At 49.0% G+C, this 21,173-nt stretch overlaps 1 protein-coding gene across 3 annotated transcripts in view; it reads right to left on the bottom strand.

Moving 5' to 3' along the window:
* LOC146046041 (adhesion G-protein coupled receptor G1-like) overlaps window positions 1–21,173 on the bottom strand; it is a 62,725-nt gene that overhangs the window by 18,402 nt on the left and 23,150 nt on the right. For all 3 annotated transcript variants that reach the window (XM_083165210.1, XM_083165211.1, XM_083165209.1), the window contains exon 8: window positions 321–354. In XM_083165210.1, coding sequence (XP_083021336.1) covers window positions 321–354 — 34 coding nt within the window. The remainder of the gene's footprint in view (window positions 1–320; window positions 355–21,173) is intronic.

The raw sequence follows: 21,173 nt of genomic DNA on the forward strand, positions 1-21,173 counted from the left end.
TATAGCTGCCGTAGGGACTCCCTGTTACAGCGGGGAGGATGAGTGTAGGACATATGCTGTGAGGAGGGGGTACCGGTATGAAGGAGGACTTCCTGGTCACCCATATATACAGTGAGAAATGCCAATGGGGTCACAGCCCTGATGGTGACCCACATAAATTACAAACACTAGAATTGTAAGTTATTTCTGTTTTCCTGACTTGGGTAGACATTGCTGTTGGACACGCCCACATAGGTCACACCCACATGGGACTGGCCACACCTCACAGTGCCTGGGAATAATAACACATTATGCTGAGTACAGTAGTACCACAGACTCACCGTCCCAGAACACGCACAATGGAGAGAGGTTTCCCTGCAGAGAGAAGGAGAGACGTATTATGGTAACTCGGGAGATGAAAATCAAATATAGATATAGAAATAATGAGCAATATACAGCAGAATGGTCCATGTCCAGGATTAGCTGCAGGTATTCTCCATAACACAGAATGGGGGCACTACAAGTCCCAGCAAGTAAGCACCTGCTAGGTTTTCAAGTAGGGCTTGCAATCCCTTACTCTATCCGTGTACGGAGGAACACATGAAAGGGGAAGGCTCCTGCTGCTGGAGTACCACCATTGCCCCAAATCAGAGATCATCAGGGGCGGATTTAAGGATGAGGGTGCCCCTAGGCACAACAATTATGTTTGCACCCCCCCCCCCCCCCCCGCCTAATTGTATTATTTTTATTGATTACTTATAAGCCCTCATACTTATCAGCCCTTGATAATAGCCAATATAATGGATTTATAAAAAAAAAGCCACTAACTGACGTTCTTTTATTATGAATACATATTTACTAAGTAGACAGTCTACAGGGGCAGTATCTGCATGTCCTATCCATTTACACTCTATTTAAGATGGAATATAGTACAGTACAGTGGATATTTTGCAGTTATTGGTACATTTTGGTCTGACAGTACTATCACAGGCATCAAAGTGCCGCCCCCAAACATGTGCCGCCCCTAGGCACGTGCCTCATGTGCCTAATGGGAAATTCGGCTCTGGAGATCACCTGTGCTATCCCAACATTATACACCTGCATACTGAGTATATGGGTCCATATAGAGGGGTGGTCAGTGTAGGGACTGAGCAGCTCTCTCCAGTCTCTCCTCTCACAAATGCGCATCGCTCTCTTTGCATCTCTCACAGCGCACTCTTTCCATCTCTCACAGTGCTCTCTTTCTATCTCTCACAGTGCTCTCTTTCCAGCCCACAGCCGAGCATTGCTCTCTTTCCATCTCTCAGAGCGTGCTCTTTCCATCTCACAGCCATGCAGTGCTCGCTTTCCATCTCTCACAGTGCACTCTTTCCATCTCTCACAGCCACGTAGTGCTCTCTTTCCATCACTCACCTTGCTCTTTTTTATCTCTCACAGCGCTCTCTTTCTATCTCTCACAGTGCTCTCTTTCTATCTCTCACAGCACTCGCTTTCCATATCTCACAGCCGTGCATCACTTTCTTTCAATCTCTCACAGCGCTCTTTCTATCTCTCACAGCCGCACAGCGCTCTCTTTTCATCTCTCACAGCCATGCAGTGCACTCTTTCCATCTCTCACAGCTGTGCAGGGCTTTCTTCTATTTCTCACAGCGCTCTTTCCATCTCATGCAGCCACAGAGCGCTATCTTTCTTTCTCACACAGTGCTCCCTTTCCATCTCTCACAGCACTCTTTCCATTTCACAGCCGTGCAGCACCCTTTCCTTCACTCACAGTGCTCTCTTTCCATCTCTCACGGCCTGGCACCGATCTTTCCATCTCGTGCAGCACTCTGTTCCCAACTTTCACAGCATGAAGTGCTCTCTTTCCATCTTGAACAGCGCTCTCTTTCCATCTTGAACAGCTGCTTAGTGCCCTCTTTCCATCTGACAGCCACACAGCCCTTTCTTTCAATATGTCACAGCACTCTCTCTTTCCATCTCTCACAGCACTCTCTCTTTCCATCTCACACAGCACTGAGCTCTCTTTCCATCTGACAGCCACACAGCCGCCCAGTGCACTTTCCATCTCTCGCAATGCTCTTTTCATTTCTCACAGCGATCTCTTTCCATCTGACAGCCACACAGCATTCTTTCCATATCACAGCGTTCTCTCTTTACATCTCTCACAGCACTCTATTTCCATTTCACACAGCACTCTCTTTCCATTTCACACAGCTGCACCAAGCTCTCTTTCCATCTGACAGCCACACAGTGCTGTTTCCATATCTCACAATGCTCTTTCCATTTCTCATAGCGCTCTCTTTCCATCTCTCACAGCTGCACCAAGCTCTCTTTCAATCTGACAGCCATTCTGCGCTCTCTTTCTATATCTCACAGCGCTCTTTTCATCTCACACAGCCGCGCATCGCTCTTTCCATCTCTCACCGTGCTCTTTCTTTCCATCTCTCACAGTGCTCCCTCTTTCCATCTCTCATAGCGCTCTTTTTCTATCTAACAAAGCCGTACAGTGCTCTCTTTCCATCTCTCACAGCTGCACCGAGCTCTTTTTCCATCTGACAGCCACACATCGGTCTCTTTCCATCTCTCACAGATGCACAGCGCTACCTTTCCATCTCTCACAGACGCACAGCACTCTCTTTCCATCTCTCATAGCCGCACAGCGCTCTCTTTCCATCTCTAAGAGTGCTCTCTTTTCATGTTACACAGCCACACAGTGCTCTTTATCAATTTCTCACAGCCGCACCGAGCTCTATTGCCATCTCTCACAGCGCTCTTTCCATCTCTCACAGCCATACAGCACTCTCTTTCCATCCCTCACAGCCATGCAGTGCTTTCTTTTCATCTCACACAGCACTCTTTCCATTTCACAGCCTGGCACCGATCTTTCCATATTGTGCAGCACTCTCTTCCCATCTCTCACAGCCATGCAACGCTCTCTTTCCATCTTGCACAGCACTCTCTTTCCATCTCACAGCCACACAGCGCCCGCTTTCCATCTCTCACAGATGCACAGTGCTCTCTTTCCACCTTTCACACCCGCACAGTGCTCTCTTTCCATCTCTCACATCTGCGCAGTGCTTTCTATGTCACACAGTGATCCCTTTCCATCTCACACAGCGCTCCGTTTCCATCTCACACAGCGCTCCGTTTCCATCTCTCACAGCCACACAGCACCAGCTTTCCATCTCTCACATATGCTCTAAGGGTTGTGGAGAGGCACAGATGCACTGCACTCTCCATCTCTCACAGCCACATATCGCTCTTTCCATCTCACAGAGCTCTTTCCATCTCGCACAACTGCACAGCACTCTCTTTCCATCTCTCACAGCGCTCTCTTTCCATCTCTCACAGCCACGCAGCGCCAGCTTTCCATCTCTGACAGATGCACAGCACTCTATTTCAATCTCTCACAGCGCTCTGATTCCATCTCTCACAGCCACGCAGCATCTCTTTCCATTTCTCACAGATGCACATCGCTCTATTTCCATCTCTCACAGTCATACAGAGCTTTATTTCCATCTATCAAAGCTGCACCAAGCTCTATTTCCATCTCTGAAAGCAATGCAGCAGTCTCTTTCCATCTCTCGCAGCCATGCAGCGCTCTCTTTCCATATCTCACAGCGCTCTTTCCATCTCTCACAGATGCACAGCGCTCTATTTCCATCTCTCACAGTCACACAGAGCTTTATTTCCATCTCTCACAGTGCTCTCCTTCCATCTTTAACAGCCACGCAGTGCTCTCTTTCTATTTCTCACAGCGCTCTCTTTCCATATCTCACAGTGCTCTCTTTCTATCTCTCACAGCCCTCTCTTTCCATCTCACAGCCGAGCATTGCGCTCTTTCCATTTCTCTTTCCATATCGCTCTTTCCATCTCTCACAAAGCTCTTTCCATCTCGGGAAGCGCTTTCTTACCATCTCGCACAGCTGCACAGCACTCTCCATCTCTCACAGCACGCTGCATCTCTTTCCATCTCTCACAGATGCACAGCGCTCTCTTTCCATCTCACACAGCGCTCTCTTTCCATCTCACACAGCGCTCTCCTTCCATCACTCACCGCCGCACAGTGCTCTCTTTCCATCTCTCACAGCGCTCTTTCCATCACTCACCGCCGCACAGTGCTCTCTTTCCTTCTCTCACAGCTGCACCAAGCTCTTTCCATTGCTGAAAGCCATGCAGCGCTCTCTTTCCATCTCTCACAGCCACACCGTGCTCTTTTTCCATCTTTCACAGCTGCACAGTGCTCTCTTTCCATATCTCACAGCACTCTCTTTTAATCTCACAAAGCCGTGCAGCGCTCTTTCCATCTCTCACAGCGCTCTCTTTCCATCTCTCACAGCACTCTTTTTCCATCTCTCACAGCCACATATCGCTCTTTCCATCTCTCACAAAGCGCTTTCCATCTCGGGAAGTGCTCCCTTTCCATCTCGCACAGCTGCACAGCACTCTCCATCTCTCACAGCCACGCTGCATCTCTTTCCATCTCTCACAGATGCACAGCGCTCTATTTCCATCTCTAACAGTCACACAGAGCTTTGGGGCAGATGTATCATAGCAGCGCTTATCGCGCCGCTATGATACTTCCTGCTTTGCCTCAATAGCGAGGCGAAGCAGGAAGGGACATCGACAAGATGTATTAACATCTTGTCTGCCGAAGCGGGGGAGCGTTAACTCCCCCCTCTGGCGATGTCCCTTTCTGGAGATAGCGCATCAGTTAATACTGATGCGCTATCTCCTGTCCCCCGGCCGGCCGCACTGGGCATGCGCGGTATCTCGCTGTTCACGCGAGATCCCCAGCGCAGCCCAGACCTAACAGCAGGGACAGCGCTGTCCCTGCTGTTTAGATAGGGCTTCGCCAGCCTGATGCTGGCGAAGCCAAACCCGGCTTCGTGCGGAACGGTCAGCGATGCTGACCGTTCATACATTCGGCCTGCTATCATTTTGATAGCAGCGCCGATATGGACAGGGGCGCATAGCGCCCCTGTCCATTACCGCATCCCGGCTCTATCATACATGGGGGAGAAGCGGTATCAGTGCACATAACGGGGCAGATGTATCATAGCAGCGCTTATCGCGCCGCTATGATACTTCCTGCTTCGCCTCAATAGCAAGGCGAAGCAGGAAGGGACATCGACAAGATGTATTAACATCTTGTCTGCCGAAGCGGGGGAGCGTTAACTCCCCCCTTCGGCGATGTCCCTTTCTGAAGATAGCGTATCAGTTAATACTGATGCGCTATCTCCTGTCCCCCGGCCGGCAGCACTGGGCATGCGCGGGATCTCGCTGTTCACGCGAGATCCCCAGCGCAGCCCAGACCTAACAGCAGGGACAGCGCTGTCCCTGCTGTTTAGATAGGGCTTCGCCAGCCTGATGCTGGCGAAGCCAAACCCGGCATTCGGCCTGCTATCATTTTGATAGCAGCGCCGATATGGACAGGGGCGCATAGCGCCCCTGTCCATTACCGCATCCCAGCCGCTTCATACATGTGCGCTAATACCCCTTCTCCCCCATAACGACCGTTCATACATCTGCCCCAACGTGCGCTAATACCCCTTCTCCCCCATAACGACGGATCATACATCTGCCCCTCTATTTCGATCTCTCGCAGCGCTCTCTTTCCATCTCACACAGCGCTCTCTTTCCATCTCTCACAGCCAAGAAGCGCCAGCTTTCCATCTCTGACAGATGCACAGCACTCTATTTCCATCTCTCACAGCGCTCTGATTCCATCTCTCACAGCCACGCAGCTTCTCTTTCCATTTCTCACAGATGCACATCACTCTATTTCCATCTCTCACAGTCACACAGAGCTTTATTTCCATCTCTCACAGTGCTCTCTCTTTCCATCTCACACCACCGAACAGTGCTCTCTTTCCATCTCTCAAAGCTGCACCAAGCTCTATTTCCATCTCTGAAAGCAATGCAGCGGTCTCTTTCCATCTCTCACAGCCATGCAGCGCTCTCTTTCTATATCTCACAGCGCTCTTTCCATCTCTCACAGATGCACAGCGCTCTATTTCCATCTCTCACAGTCACACTGAGCTTTATTTCCATCTCTCATAGCGCACTCCTTCCATCTCTCACAGCCACGCAGTGCTCTTTCTATTTCTCACAGCGCTCTCTTTCCATCTCTCACAGCCGAGCATTGCGCTCTTTCCATCTCTCACAGGCACTCTTTCCATCTCTCACAGTGCACTCTTTCCATCTCTCACAGCCACGCAGTGCTCTCTTTCCATCTCACAGCTCTCTTTCCTTTTCTCATAGTGCTCTCTTTCCATCTCTCACAGCGCTCTTTCCATCACTCACCTTGCTCTTTTTCCATCTCTCACAGCACTCTCTTTCCATCTCTCACAGACCTCTTTCCATCTCGGAAGGTGTTCTCTTTCCATCTCGGAAAGTGTTCTCTTTCCATCTCGCAAAACCGCGCAGCACTCTATTTCCATCTCTCACAGTCACATAGAGCTTTATTTCCATCTCTAACAGCACTCTCTTTCCATCTCCCACAGCCGTGCATCGCTCTCTTTCCATTTTACAGTGATCTCTTTCCATCTCCCACAGTGCTCTCTTTCCATCTCTCACAGCCGTGCATTGCTCGCTTTCCATCTCTCACAGTGCACTCTTTCAATCTCTCAGAGTGCTCTCTTTCTAACTCTCACAGCGCTCTCTTTCCATCTCACAGCCGAGCATTGCTCTCTTTCCATCACTCACAGCATTCTCTTTCCATCACTCACAGCTCTCTTTCTTCATCTCTCACAGCGCTCTCTTTCCATCTCTCACAGACCTCTTTCCATCTCGGAAAGTGTTCTCTTTCCATCTCGCACAACCGCGCAGCACTCTATTTCCATCTCTCACAGTCACATAGAGCTTTATTTCCATCTCTCACAGCACTCTCTTTCCATCTCCCACAGCCATGCATCGCTCTATTTCCATCTCACAGTGCTCTTTTTCCATCTCTCAGAGCGCTCTTTCCATCTCTCACAGCCGTGCATCGCTCTCTTTCCATTTTACAGTGATCTCTTTCCATCTCCCACAGTGCTCTCTTTCCATCTCTCACATCCGTGCATTGCTCTCTTTCCATCTCTCACAGTGCACTCTTTCAATCTCTCAGAGTGCTCTCTTTCTATCTCTCACAGCGCTCTCTTTCCATCTCACAGCCGAGCATTGCTCTCTTTCCATCTCTCACAGCGTGCTCTTTCCATCTCTCACAGCCATGGAGTGCTCTCCTTCCATTTCTCACAGCGCTCTCTTTCCATCTCTCACAGCGCTCTTTCCATCACTCACATCGCTCTTTTTCCATCTCTCACATCACTCGCTTTCCATCGCTCACAGTCGTGCATCGCTCTTTCCATCTCTCACAGCCGTGCATCGCTTTCTTTCAATCTCTCACAGCGCCCTCTTTCCATCTCTCAGCCATGCATCGCTTTCTTTCCATCTCTCACAGCGCTCTTTCCATCTCTCACAGCCGCACAGTGCTCCCTTTCCATCTCTCACAGCATGCAGTGCACTCTTTCCAACTCTCACAGCACGCTCTTTTCATCTCTCAGCCACAAAGCTCTTTCCATCTCTCACAGCTGCACAATGCTTGCTTCTATTTCTCACAGCGGTCTTTCCATCTCATGCAGCCACAAACCGCTATCTTTCTTTCTCACATATTGCTCCCTTTCCATCTCTAACAGCACTTTTTCCATTTCACATCCATGCAGCACCCTTTCCTTCACTCACAGTGCTCTTTCCATCACTCACCTTGCTTTTTTTCCATCTCTCACAGATGCTCTAAGGGTTGTGGAGAGGCACAGATGCACTTTCCATCTCTCACAGCCACATATCGCTCTTTCCATCTTTCACAAAGCTCTTTCCATCTCGGGAAGCGCTCTTTTTCCATCTCGCACAGCTGCACAGCACTCTCCATCTCTCACAGCCACGCTGCATCTCTTTCCATCTCTCACAGATGCACAGCGCTCTATTTCCATCTCTCACAGTCACACAGAGCTTTATTTCGATCTCTCGCAGCGCTCTCTTTCCATCTCACACAGCGCTCTCTTTCAATCTCTCACAGCCAAGCAGCGCCAGCTTTCCATCTCTGACAGATGCACAGCACTCTATTTCCACCTCTCACAGCGCTCTGATTCCATCTCTCACAGCCACGCAGCTTCTCTTTCCATTTCTCACAGATGCACATCACTCTATTTCCATCTCTCACAGTCACACAGAGCTTTATTTCCATCTCTCACAGCGCTCTCTCTTTCCATCTCACACCACCGAACAGTGCTCTCTTTCCATCTCTCAAAGCTGCACCAAGCTCTATTTCCATCTCTGAAAGCAATGCAGTGGTCTCTTTCCATCTCTCACAGCCATGCAGCGATCTCTTTCTATATCTCACAGCGCTCTTTCCATCTCTCACAGATGCACAGCGCTCTATTTCCATCTCTCACAGTCACACAGAGCTTTATTTCCATCTCTCACAGCGCTCTCCTTCCATCTCTCACAGCCACGCAGTGCTCTCTTTCTATTTCTCACAGCGCTCTCTTTCCATCTCTCACAGCCCTCTCTTTCCATCTCACAGCCGAGCATTGCGCTCTTTCCATCTCTCATAGGCACTCTTTCCATCTCTCACAGACATGCAGTGCTCTCTTTCCATCTCTCACAGTGCACTATTTCCATCTCTCAAAGCCACGCAGTGCTCTCTTTCCATCTCTCACAGCGCTCTTTCCATCTCTCACAGCCCCGCAGTGCTCTCTTTCCTTTTCTCACAGCGCTTTTTCCATCACTCACCTTGCTCTTTTTCCATCTCTCACAGCGCTCTCTTTCCATCTTTCACAGACCTCTTTCCATCTCGGAAAGTGTTCTCTTTCCATCTCGCACAACCGCGCAGCACTCTATTTCCATCTCTCACAGTCACATAGAGCTTTAGTTCCATCTCTCACAGCACTCTTTCCATCTCCCACAGCCATGCATCGCTCTCTTTCCATCTCTCACAGCGCTCTTTCCATCTCTCACAGCGCTCTATTTCCATCTCTCACAGCCGTGCATTGCTCGCTTTCCATCTCTCACAGTGCACTCTTTCAATCTCTCAGAATGCTCTCTTTCTAACTCTCACAGCGCTCTCTTTCCATCTCACAGCCGAGCATTGCTCTCTTTCCATCACTCACAGCATGCTCTTTCCATCACTCACAGCTCTCTTTCTTTTTTACAGTGATCTCTTTCCATCTCCCACAGTGCTCTCTTTCCATCTCTCACAGCCGTGCATTGCTCGCTTTCCATCTCTCACAGTGCACTCTTTCAATCTCTCAGAGTGCTCTCTTTCTAACTCTCACAGCGCTCTCTTTCCATCTCACAGCCGAGCATTGCTCTCTTTCCATCACTCACAGCGTGCTCTTTCCATCTCTCACAGACCTCTTTCCATCTCGGAAAGTGTTCTCTTTCCATCTCGCACAACCGCGCAGCACTCTATTTCCATCTCTCACAGTCACATAGAGCTTTATTTCCATCTCTCACAGCAGTCTCTTTCCATCTCCCACAGCCATGCATTGCTCTATTTCCATCTCACAGTGCTCTTTTTCCATCTCTCACAGCGCTCTTTCCATCTCTCACAGCGCTCTATTTCCATCTCTCACAGCCTTGCATCGCTCTCTTTCCATTTTACAGTGATCTCTTTCCATCTCTCACAGTGCTTTCTTTCCATCTCTCACAGCCGTGCATTGCTCTCTTTCCATCTCTCACAGTGCACTCTTTCAATCTCTCAGAGTGCTCTCTTTCTATCTCTCACGGCGCTCTCTTTCCATCTCCCAGCCGAGCATTGCTCTCTTTCCATCTCTCACAGCGTGCTCTTTCCATCTCTCACAGCCATGGAGTGCTCTCCTTCCATTTCTCACAGCGCTCTCTTTCCATCTCTCACAGCGCTCTTTCCATCACTCACATCGCTCTTTTTCCATCTCTCACAGCACTCGCTTTCCATCGCTCACAGTCGTGCATCTCTCACAGCCGTGCATCGCTTTCTTTCAATCTCTCACATCACTCTTTCTCTCGCAGCGCCCTCTTCCCATCTCTCTCAGCCATGCATCGCTTTCTTTCCATCTCTCACAGCGCTCTTTCCATCTCTCACAGCCGCACAGTGCTCTCTTTCCATCTCTCACAGCATGCAGTGCACTCTTTCCATCTCTCACAGCACACTCTTTTCATCTCTCAGCCGCACAGCTCTTTCCATCTCTCACAGCTGCACAATGCTTGCTTCTATTTCTCACAGCGGTCTTTCCATCTCATGCAGCCACAAACCGCTATCTTTCTTTCTCACATATTGCTCCCTTTTCATCTCTAACAGCACTTTTTCCATTTCACATCCATGCAGCACCCTTTCCTTCACTCACAGTGCTCTTTCCATCACTCACCTTGCTCTTTTTCCATCTCTCACAGCTCTCTTTCTTAATCTCTCACAGCGCTCTCTTTCCATCTCTCACAGACCTCTTTCCATATCGGAAAGTGTTCTCTTTCCATCTCGCACAACCGCGCAGCACTCTATTTCTATCTCTCACAGTCACATAGAGCTTTATTTCCATCTCTCACAGCACTCTCCATCTCCCACAGCCATGCATCGCTCTATTTCCATCTCACAGTGCTCTTTTTCCATCTCTCTCAGCTGTGCATCGCTCTTTTTCCATCTCTCACAGCCGTGCATCGCTCTCTTTCCATCTCCCACAGTGCTCTCTTTCCATCTCTCACAGCCGTGCATTGCTCTCTTTCCATCTCTTACAGTGCACTCTTTCAATCTCTCACAGTGCTCTCTTTCTATCTCTCACAGCGCTCTCTTTCCATCTCACAGCCGAGCATTGCTATCTTTCCATCTCTCACAGCCATGCAGTGCTCTCCTTCCATTTCTCACAGTGCTCTCTTTCCATCTCTCACAGCGCTCTTTCCATCACTCACATCGCTCTTTTTCCATCTCTCACAGCACTCGCTTTCCATCTCTCAAAGTCGTGCATCGCTCTCTTTCCATCTCTCACAGCCGTGCATCGCTTTCTTTCAATCTCTCACAGCGCTCTTTCCATCTCTCACAGCCGCACAGTGCTCTCTTTCCATCTCTCACAGCATGCAATGCACTCTTTCCATCTCTCACAGCACACTATTTTCATCTCTCAGCCGCACAGCTCTTTCCATCGCTCACAGCTGCGCAATTCTTGCTTCTATTTCTCACAGCGGTCTTTCCATCTCATGCAGCCACAAAGCGCTATCTTTCTTTCTCACATATTGCTCCCTTTCCATCTCTAACAGCACTTTTTCCATTTCACATCCGTGCAGCACCCTTTCCTTCACTAACAGTGCTCTCTTTCCATCTCTCACGGACTGGCACCAATCTTTCCATCTCGTGCAGCTCTCTGTTCCCATCTCTCACAGCCATGCAGTGCTCTCTTTCCATCTTGCACAGCACTCTCTTTCCATCTCTCACAGCTGTGCAGTGCCTGCTTTCCATCTCTCACAGATGCACAGCGCTCTCTTTCCATCTCAAACAGCCACACAGCACTCTTTCATCTCACAGCTGCGCAGCACTCTTTCCATCTCTCACAGCTGCGCAGAGCTTTATTTCAATCTCACAGCGCTCTCTTTCCATCTCTCACAGGGCTCTCTTTCCACCTCTCACACACGCGTATCCCTCTCTTTCCATCTCTCCCAGCCACACAGCACTCTTTCCATCTCTCAAAGCTGCGCAGCACTCTTTCCATTTCTCACAGATGCACAGAGCCTTATTTCCAGCTTTCAATCTCTCTCAGCCATGCATCGCTCTTTTTCCATCTCTCACAGCGCTCTTTTGATCTCTCACAGCGCTCTCTTTCCATCTCTCACAGTGCTCTTTTTCCATCTCTCACAGCCACGCGTTGCTCTCTTTCCATCTCTCACAGTGCACTCTTTCAATCTATCACAGTGCTCTCTTTCTATCTCTCACAGCACTCTCTTTCCATCTCACAGCCGAGCATTGCTCTCTTTCCATCTCTCACAGTGCACTCTTTCCATCTCTCACAGCCATGCAGTGCTCTCTTTCCATCTCTCACAGTGCACTCTTTCCATCTTTCACAGCCACACAGTGCTTTCTTTTCATTTCACACAGTGCTCTCTTTCCATCTCTCACCTCGCTCTTTTTCCATCTCTCACAGTGCTCTTTTTCCATCTCTCACAGTGCACTCTTTCCATCTCTTACAGCCATGCAGTGCTCTATTTCCATTTCTCACAGCGCTCTCTTTCCATCTCTCACAGCCGTGCATCGCTCTCTTTCCATCTAACAGCCGTGCATCACTTTCTTTCAATCACTCACAGCACTCTCTTTCTCTCACAGCGCTGTATTTCCATCTCTCACAGCCACGCATCACTTTCTTTCCATCTCTCACAGTGCTCTTTCCATCTCTCACAGCAACACAGAGCTCTCTTTCCAGCTCTCACAGCATGCAGTGCACTCTTTCCATCTCTCACAGCACAATCCTTCCATCTCTCACAGCGCTCTCTTTCCATCTCTCAGCCGCACAGCTCTTTCCATCTCTCACAGTGCACTCTTTCCATCTCTCACAGCCACACAGTGCTTTCTTTTCATTTCTCACAGTGCTCTCTTTCCATCTCTCACCTCGCTCTTTTTCCATCTCTCACAGTGCACTCTTTCCATCTCTTACAGCCATGCAGTGCTCTATTTACATTTCTCACAGCGCTCTCTTTCCATCTCTCACAGCCATGCATCGCTCTCTTTCCATCTAACAGCCGTGCATCACTTTCTTTCAATCACTCACAGCACTCTCTTTCTCTCACAGCGCTGTCTTTCCATCTCTCACAGCCACGCATCACTTTCTTTTCATCTCTCACAGTGCTCTTTCCATCTCTCACAGCGACACAGTGCTCTCTTTCCAGCTCTCACAGCATGCAGTGCACTCTTTCCATCTCTCACAGCACAATCCTTCCATCTCTCACAGCGCTCTCTTTCCATCTCTCAGCCGCACAGCTCTTTCCATCTCTCAGCTGCACAGCTCTTTCCATCTCTCACAGCTGCGCAGTGCTTTCTTTCTATTTCTTACAACGCTCTTTCCATCTCATGCAGCCACAAAGCGCTATCTTTCTTTCTCACACAGTGCTCCCTTTCCATCTCTCACAGCACTCTTTCCATTTCACAGCTGTGCAGCACCCTTTACTTCACTCACAGTGCTCTCTTTCCATCTCTTACGGCCTGGCACCGAGATTATTTCAATCTCTCACAGCGCTCTCTTTCCATCTCTCACAACCGTGCATCACTCTCTTTCCATCTCATAGCCGTGCATCGCTTTCTTTCAATCTCTCACAGCACTCTCTTTCTCTCACAGCACTCTCTTTCCATCTCTCACAGCCACGCATCACTTTCTTTCCATCTCTCACAGTGCTCTTTCCATCTCTCACAGCGACACAGTGCTCTCTTTCCAGCTCTCACAGCATGCAGTGCACTCTTTCCATCTCTCACAGCACAATCCTTCCATCTCTCACAGCGCTCTCTTTCCATCTCTCAGCCTCACAGCTCTTTCAATCTCTCAGCCGCACAGCTCTTTCCATCTCTCAGCCGCACAGCTCTTTCCATCTCTCAGCCGCACAGCTCTTTCCATCTCTCAGCCGCACAGCTCTTTCCATCTCTCAGCCGCACAGCTCTTTCCATCTCTCACAGCTGCGCAGTGCTTTCTTTCTATTTCTCACAGCGCTCTTTCCATCTCATGCAGCCACAAAACGCTATCTTTCTTTCTCACACAGTGCTCCCTTTCCATCTCTCACAGCACTCTTTCCATTTCACAGCTGCGCAGCACCCTTTCCTTCACTCACAGTGCTCTCTTTCCATCTCTTACGGCCTGGCACCGAGATTATTTCAATCTCTCACAGTGCTCTCTTTCCATCTCCCACAGCAACACAGCGCTCTCTTTCCATCTCCCACAGCCACACAGCGCTCTCTTTCCGTCTGTCACAGCTGCACCAAGCTCTCTTTCCATCTGTCACAACCATGCAGCGCTCTCTTTCCATCTCTCACAGCTGCACCAAGCTCTCTTTCCATCTCTCACAGCCCCACAGCGCTCTCTTTCCATCTCTCACAGGGCCTTATTCTAGTTCACTCTGACAAAATCCTTCTTAGATGGACAAAACTATGTGCACTGCAGGGGGGCAGATGTAAAATGTGCAGAGACAATTAGATTTGGGTGAGTTATTTTGTTTCTGTGCAGGGTAAATACTGTCTGCTTTATTTTTACACTGCAATATAGATATCAGTTTGAAGTAAAACCCCACCCAAATCTAATTCTCTCTGCACAAGTAACATCTGCCCCACCTGCAGTGCACATGATTTTGTCCATTTATGAAGGATTTAGTCAGAAAGAGTGAACTAGAATAAGGCCCACAGTCTTGCAGCGCTCTTTCCATTTCTCACAGCGCTCTCTTGCCATCTCTCACAGCCGTGCATCGCTCTCTTTCCATCTCACAGCCGTGCATCGCTTTCTTTCAATCTCTCACATCACTCTCTTTCCATCTCTCACAGCCACGCATCACTTTCTTTCCATCTCTCACAGTGCTCTTTCCATCTCTCACAGCGACACAGTGCTCTCTTTCCAGCTCTCACAGCATGCAGTGTACTCTTTCCATCTCTCACAGCACAATCCTTCCATCTCTCACAGCACTCTCTTTCCATCTCTCAGCCGCACAGCTCTTTCCATCTCTCACAGCTGCGCAGTGCTTTCTTTCTATTTTTCACAGCACTCTTTCCATCTCATGCAGCCACAAAGCGCTATCTTTCTTTCTCACATATTGCTCCCTTTCCATCTCTAACAGCACTTTTTCCATTTCACATCTGTGCAGCACCCTTTCCTTCTCTAACAGTGCTCTCTTTCCATCTCTCACGGACTGGCACCAATCTTTCCATCTCGTGCAGCACTCTGTTCCCATCTCTCACAGCCATGCAGTGCTCTCTTTCCATCTTGCACAGCACTCTCTTTCCATCTCTCACAGCTGTGCAGTGCCTGCTTTCCATCTCTCACAAATGCACAGCGCTCTCTTTCCATCTCAAACAGCCACACAGCACTCTTTCATCTCACAGCTGCGCAGCACTCTTTCCATCTCTCACAGCTGCGCAGAGCTTTATTTCAATCTCTCACAGCGCTCTCTTTCCATCTCCTACAGCTGCACATCGCTCTCTTTCCATCTCTCACAGGGCTCTCTTTCCACCTCTCACACACGCGTATCCCTCTCTTTCCATCTCTCCCAGCCACACAGCACTCTTTCCATCTCTAAAAGCTGCGCAGCACTCTTTCCATCTCTCACAGATGCACAGAGCTTTATTTCCAGCTTTCCATCTCTCTCAGCCATGCATTGCTCTTTTTCCATCTCTCACAGCGCTCTTTTGATCTCTCACAGCGCTCTCTTTCCATCTCTCAGTGCTCTCTTTCCATCTCTCACAGCCACACGTTGCTCTCTTTCCATCTCTCACAGTGCACTCTTTCAATCTATCACAGTGCTCTCTTTCTATCTCTCACAGCACTCTCTTTCCATCTCACAGCCGTGCATTGCTCTCTTTCCATCTCTCACAGTGCACTCTTTCCATCTCTTACAGCAATGCAGTGCTCTCTTTCCATCTCTCACAGTGCACTTTTTCCATCTCTCACAGCCACACAGTGCTTTCTTTTCATTTCTCACAGTGCTCTCTTTCCATCTCTCACCTCGCTCTTTTTCCATCTCTCACAGTGCTCTCTTTCCATCTCTCACAGTGCACTCTTTCCATCTCTTACAGCCATGCAGTGCTCTATTTCCATTTCTCACAGCGCTCTCTTTCCATCTTTCACAGCCGTGCATCGCTCTCTTTCCATCTAACAGCCGTGCATCACTTTCTTTCAATCACTCACAGCACTCTCTTTCTCTCACAGCGCTGTCTTTCCATCTCTCACAGCCACGCATCACTTTCTTTCCATCTCTCACAGTGCTCTTTCCATCTCTCACAGCGACACAGTGCTCTCTTTCCAGCTCTCACAGCATGCAGTGCACTCTTTCCATCTCTCACAGCACAATCCTTCCATCTCTCACAGCGCTCTCTTTCCATCTCTCAGCCACACAGCTCTTTCCATCTCTCAGCCGCACAGCTCTTTCCATCTCTCACAGCTGTGCAGTGCTTTCTTTCTATTTTTCACAGCGCTCTTTCCATCTCATGCAGCCACAAAGCGCTATCTTTCTTTCTCACACAGTGCTCCCTTTACATCTCTCACAGCACTCTTTCCATTTCACAGCTGTGCAGCACCCTTTCCTTCACTCACAGTGCTCTCTTTCCATCTCTTACGGCCTGGCACCGAGATTATTTCAATCTCTCACAGCGCTCTCTTTCCATCTCTCACGGCCGTGCATCACTCTCTTTCCATCTCATAGCCGTGCATCGCTTTCTTTCAATCTCTCACAGCACTCTTGTTCCATCTCTCACAGCCACGCATCACTTTCTTTCCATCTCTCACAGTGCTCTTTCCATCTCTCACAGCGACACAGTGCTCTCTTTCCAGCTCTCACAGCATGCAGTGCACTCTTTCCATCTCTCACAGCACAATCCTTCCATCTCTCACAGCGCTCTCTTTCCATCTCTCAGCCGCACAGCTCTTTCAATCTCTCAGCTGCACAGCTCTTTCCATCTCTCAGCTGCACAGCTCTTTCCATCTCTCAGCCGCACAGCTCTTTCCATCTCTCAGCAGTGCTTTCTTTCTATTTCTCACAGCGCTCTTTCCATCTCATGCAGCCACAAAGCGCTATCTTTCTTTCTCACACAGTGCTCCCTTTCCATCTCTCACAGCACTTTTTCCATTTCACAGCTGCGCAGCACCCTTTCCTTCACTCACAGTGCTCTCTTTCCATCTCTTACGGCCTGGCACCGAGATTATTTCAATCTCTCACAGCGCTCTCTTTCCATCTCCCACAGCAACACAGCGCTCTCTTTCCATCTCCCACAGCCACACAGCGCTCTCTTTCCATCTGTCACAGCTGCACCAAGCTCTCTTTCCATCTGTCACAACCATGCAGCGCTCTCTTTCCATCTCTCACAGCTGCACCAAGCTCTCTTTCCATCTCTCACAGCCCCACAGCGCTCTCTTTCCATCTCTCACAGCACTCTCTTTTAATCTCACACAGGGCCTTATTCTAGTTCACTCGTTCTGACAAAATCCTTCTTAGATGGACAAAACTATGTGCACTGCAGGGGGGCAGATGTAAAATGTGCAGAGAGAATTAGATTTGGGTGAGTTATTTTGTTTCTGTGCAGGGTAAATACTGTCTGCTTTATTTTTACACTGCAATATAGATATCAGTTTGAAGTAAAACCCCACCCAAATCTAATTCTCTCTGCACAAGTAACATCTGCCCCACCTGCAGTGCACATGATTTTGTCCATTTATGAAGGATTTAGTCAGAAAGAGTGAACTAGAATAAGGCCCACAGTCTTGCAGCGCTCTTTCCATTTCTCACAGCGCTCTCTTTCCATCTCTCACAGCCGTGCATCGCTCTCTTTCCATCTCACAGCAGTGCATCGCTTTCTTTCAATCTCTCACAGCACTCTCTTTCTCTCACAGCACTCTCTTTCCATCTCTCACAGCCACGCATCACTTTCTTTCCATCTCTCACAGTGCTCTTTCCATCTCTCACAGCGACACAGTGCTCTCTTTCCAGCTCTCACAGCATGCAGTGCACTCTTTCCATCTCTCACAGCGCTTTCCATCTCTCAGCCACACAGCTCTTTCCATCTCTCAGCCGCACAGCTCTTTCCATCTCTCACAGCTGCGCAGTGCTTTCTTTCTATTTCTCACAGCGCTCTTTCCATCTCATGCAGCCACAAGCGCTATCTTTCTTTCTCACACAGTGCTCCCTTTCCATCTCTCACAGCACTCTTTCCATTTCACAGCTGCGCAGCACCCTTTCCTTCACTCACAGTGCTCTCTTTCCATCTCTTACAGCCTGGCACCGAGATTATTTCAATCTCTCACAGCGCTCTCTTTCCATCTCCCACAGCAACACAGCGCTATCTTTCCATCTCCCACAGCCACACAGAGCTCTCTTTCCATCTGTCACAGCTGCACCGAGCTCTCTTTCCATCTTTCACAACCATGCAGCGCTCTCTTTCCATATCTCACAGCTGCACCAAGCTCTCTTTCCATCTCTCACAGCCCCACAGAGCTCTCTTTCCATCTCTCACAGACGCACAGCGCTCTCTTTCCATCTCTCACAAAGCGCTATCTTTCTTTCTCACACAGTGCTCCCTTTCCATCTCTCACAGCACTCTTTCCATTTCACGGCTGCGCAGCACCCTTTCCTTCACTCACAGTGCTCTCTTTCCATCTCTTACGGCCTGGCACCGAGATTATTTCAATCTCTCACAGCGCTCTCTTTCCATCTCCCACAGCAACACAGCGCTCTCTTTCCATCTCCCACAGCCACACAGCGCTCTCTTTCCATCTCTCACAGCACTCTCTTTTAATCTCACACAGGGCCTTATTCTAGTTCACTCTTTCTGACAAAATCCTTCTTAGATGGACAAAACCATGTGCACTGCAGGGGGGGAAGATGTAAAATGTGCAGAGAGAATTAGATTTGGGTGAGTTATTTTGTTTCTGTGCAGGGTAAATACTGGCTGCTTTATTTTTACACTGCAATATAGATATCAGTTTGAAGTAAAACCCCACCCAAATCTAATTCTCTCTGCACAAGTAACATCTGCCCCACCTGCAGTGCACATGATTTTGTCCATCTATGAAGGATTTTGTCAGAAAGAGTGAACTAGAATAAGGCCCACAGTCTTACAGCGCTCTTTCCATCTCTCACAACGCTCTCTCTTTCCATCTCTCACAGCGCTCTTTTCCCATCTCTCACAGCTGCACCGAGCTCTCTTTCCATCTGACAGCCATGCAGCGCTCTTTCTATATATCACAGCTCTCCCTTTTCATCTCATACAGCCGCACATCGCTCTTTCCATCTCTCTCAGCGCTCTCTTTCTATCTCACACAGCCGTACAGTGCTCTCTTTCCATCTCTCACAGCTGCACTCTGTTCCCATCTCTCTCGGCCATGCAGTGCTCTCTTTCAATCTCTCACAGCTGCGCAGTGCCAGCTTTCCATCACTCACAGATGCACAGCACTCTTTCCATCTCTCCCAGCCACACAGCACTCTTTCCATCTCTCATAGCTGTGCAGCACTCTTTCCATCTCTCACAAATGCACAGAGCTTTATTTCAATCTCTCACAGTGCTCTCTTTCCATCTCTCACAGCCACGCAGCGCTCTCTTTCCATCTTTTACAGCTGCACCAAGCTCTCTTTCCATCTCTCACAGCCGCACAGAGCTCTCTTTCCATCTCTCACAGCCGCACAGCGCTCTTTTTCCATCTCTCACAGCACTCTCTTTTAATCTCACACAGTCTTGCAGCGCTCTTTCCATCTCTCACAGCACTCTCTCTTTCCATCTCTCACAGCGCTCTTTTTCCATCTCTTGACAGCTGCACCGAGCTCTCTTTCCATCTGACAGCCATGCAGCGCTCTTTCTATATCTCACAGCTTTCTCTTTTCATCTCATACAGCCACGCATCGCTCTTTCCATCTCTCACAGTGCTCCATTTTTCCATCTCTCACAGCTGCACCAAGTTCTTTTTCCATCTCTCACAGCCGCACAATGCTCTCTTTCCATCTCTCACAGCTGCACAGAGCTCTATTTCGATCTTTCACACACAGTGCTCTATTTCCATCATCTCACAGCCACGCTGCACTCTTTCCATCTCTCATAGCGCTCTTTCCATCTTTCACAGCGCTCTCTCTTTTCATCTCTCACAGCGCTCTCTCTTTTCATCTCTCACAGCGCTCTCTTTCCACCTCTCACAGCTGCACCGAGCTCTCTTTCCATCTGACAGCCACGCAGCGCTTTCTTTCCATATGTCACACAGCCGCATAGCATTCTATTCATATTACAGCGCTCTCTCTTTCCATCTCTCACAGCGCTCTCTTTCCATCTCACACAGCGCTCTCTTTCCATCTCATACAGCTGCACCGAGCTCTCTTTCAATCTGACAGCCACACAGATGCGCAGTGCTCCTTCCATCTCTCACAATACTCTTTCCATTTCTCACAGCGCTCTCTTTCCATCTCTAACAGCGCTCTCTTTCCATCTCTCACAGCTGCACCAAGCTCTCTTTCCATCTGACAGCCACGCAGCGCTCTCTTTCCATATCTTACAGCGCTCTCTTTTCACCTTACATAGCCGCGCAGCGTTCTTGTCATATAACAGCGCTCTCTCTTTCCATCTCTCACAGCGCTCTTTTTCCATCTCTCACAGCTGCACCGAGCTCTCTTTCCATCTGACAGCCATGCAGCACTCTCTTTCCATATCTCACAGCTCTCTCTTTTCATTTCATACAGCCGCGCATCGCTCTTTACATCTCTCACAGTGCTCTTTCTTTCCATCTCTCACAGTGCTCTTTTTCTATCTCACACAGCCGTACAGTGCTCTCTTTCCATCTCTCACAGCCGCACAGTGCTCTCTTTCCATCTCTCACAGCACTCTTTTAATCTCACACAGCCGCACAGTGCTCTCTTTTCATTTCTCATATCGCTCTATTTCCATCTCTCACAGCCGCACAGCGCTCTTTCCATCTCTCACAGCTGCAAAGAGCCTTATTTCCATCTCTCACAGCTGCACAGTGCTCTCTTTCCATCTTACACAGCACTCTCTTTTCATATCACACAGCCATACAGGGCTCTCTTTCCATCTCTCACAGCTGCACCGAGTTCTCTTTCCATCTCCGACAGCCACGCAGCATTCTTTTTCCATCTCTCACAGACGTTCAGCGATCTCTTGTCATCTCTCACAGCCGCACAGCGCTCTTTCCATCTCACACAGCGCTCTCTTTCCATCTCACACAGCTGCACAGCGCTCTATTTCCATCTCGCACAGCTCTCTCTTTCCATTTCACACAGCCGCACAGTGCTCTTTCCATCTCTCACAGCTGCACATAGCCTTATTTCCATCTTTCACAGACGCACAGCACTCTCTTACCATCTCTCATAGCTGCACAATGCTCTTTCCATCTCGCACAGCGCTCTCTTTCCATCGCTCACAGACACAAATCGCTCTCTTTCCATCCCACACAGCCGCGCAGTGCTCTCTTTCCATCTCTCTCAGCCCCACAGCGTTCTTTCCATTTTGCACAGCGCTC

Source organism: Crinia signifera, chromosome 11, assembly GCF_055691185.1.
Source record: "Crinia signifera chromosome 11, ASM5569118v1, whole genome shotgun sequence".
NCBI classification, from domain to species: domain Eukaryota; kingdom Metazoa; phylum Chordata; class Amphibia; order Anura; family Myobatrachidae; genus Crinia; species Crinia signifera.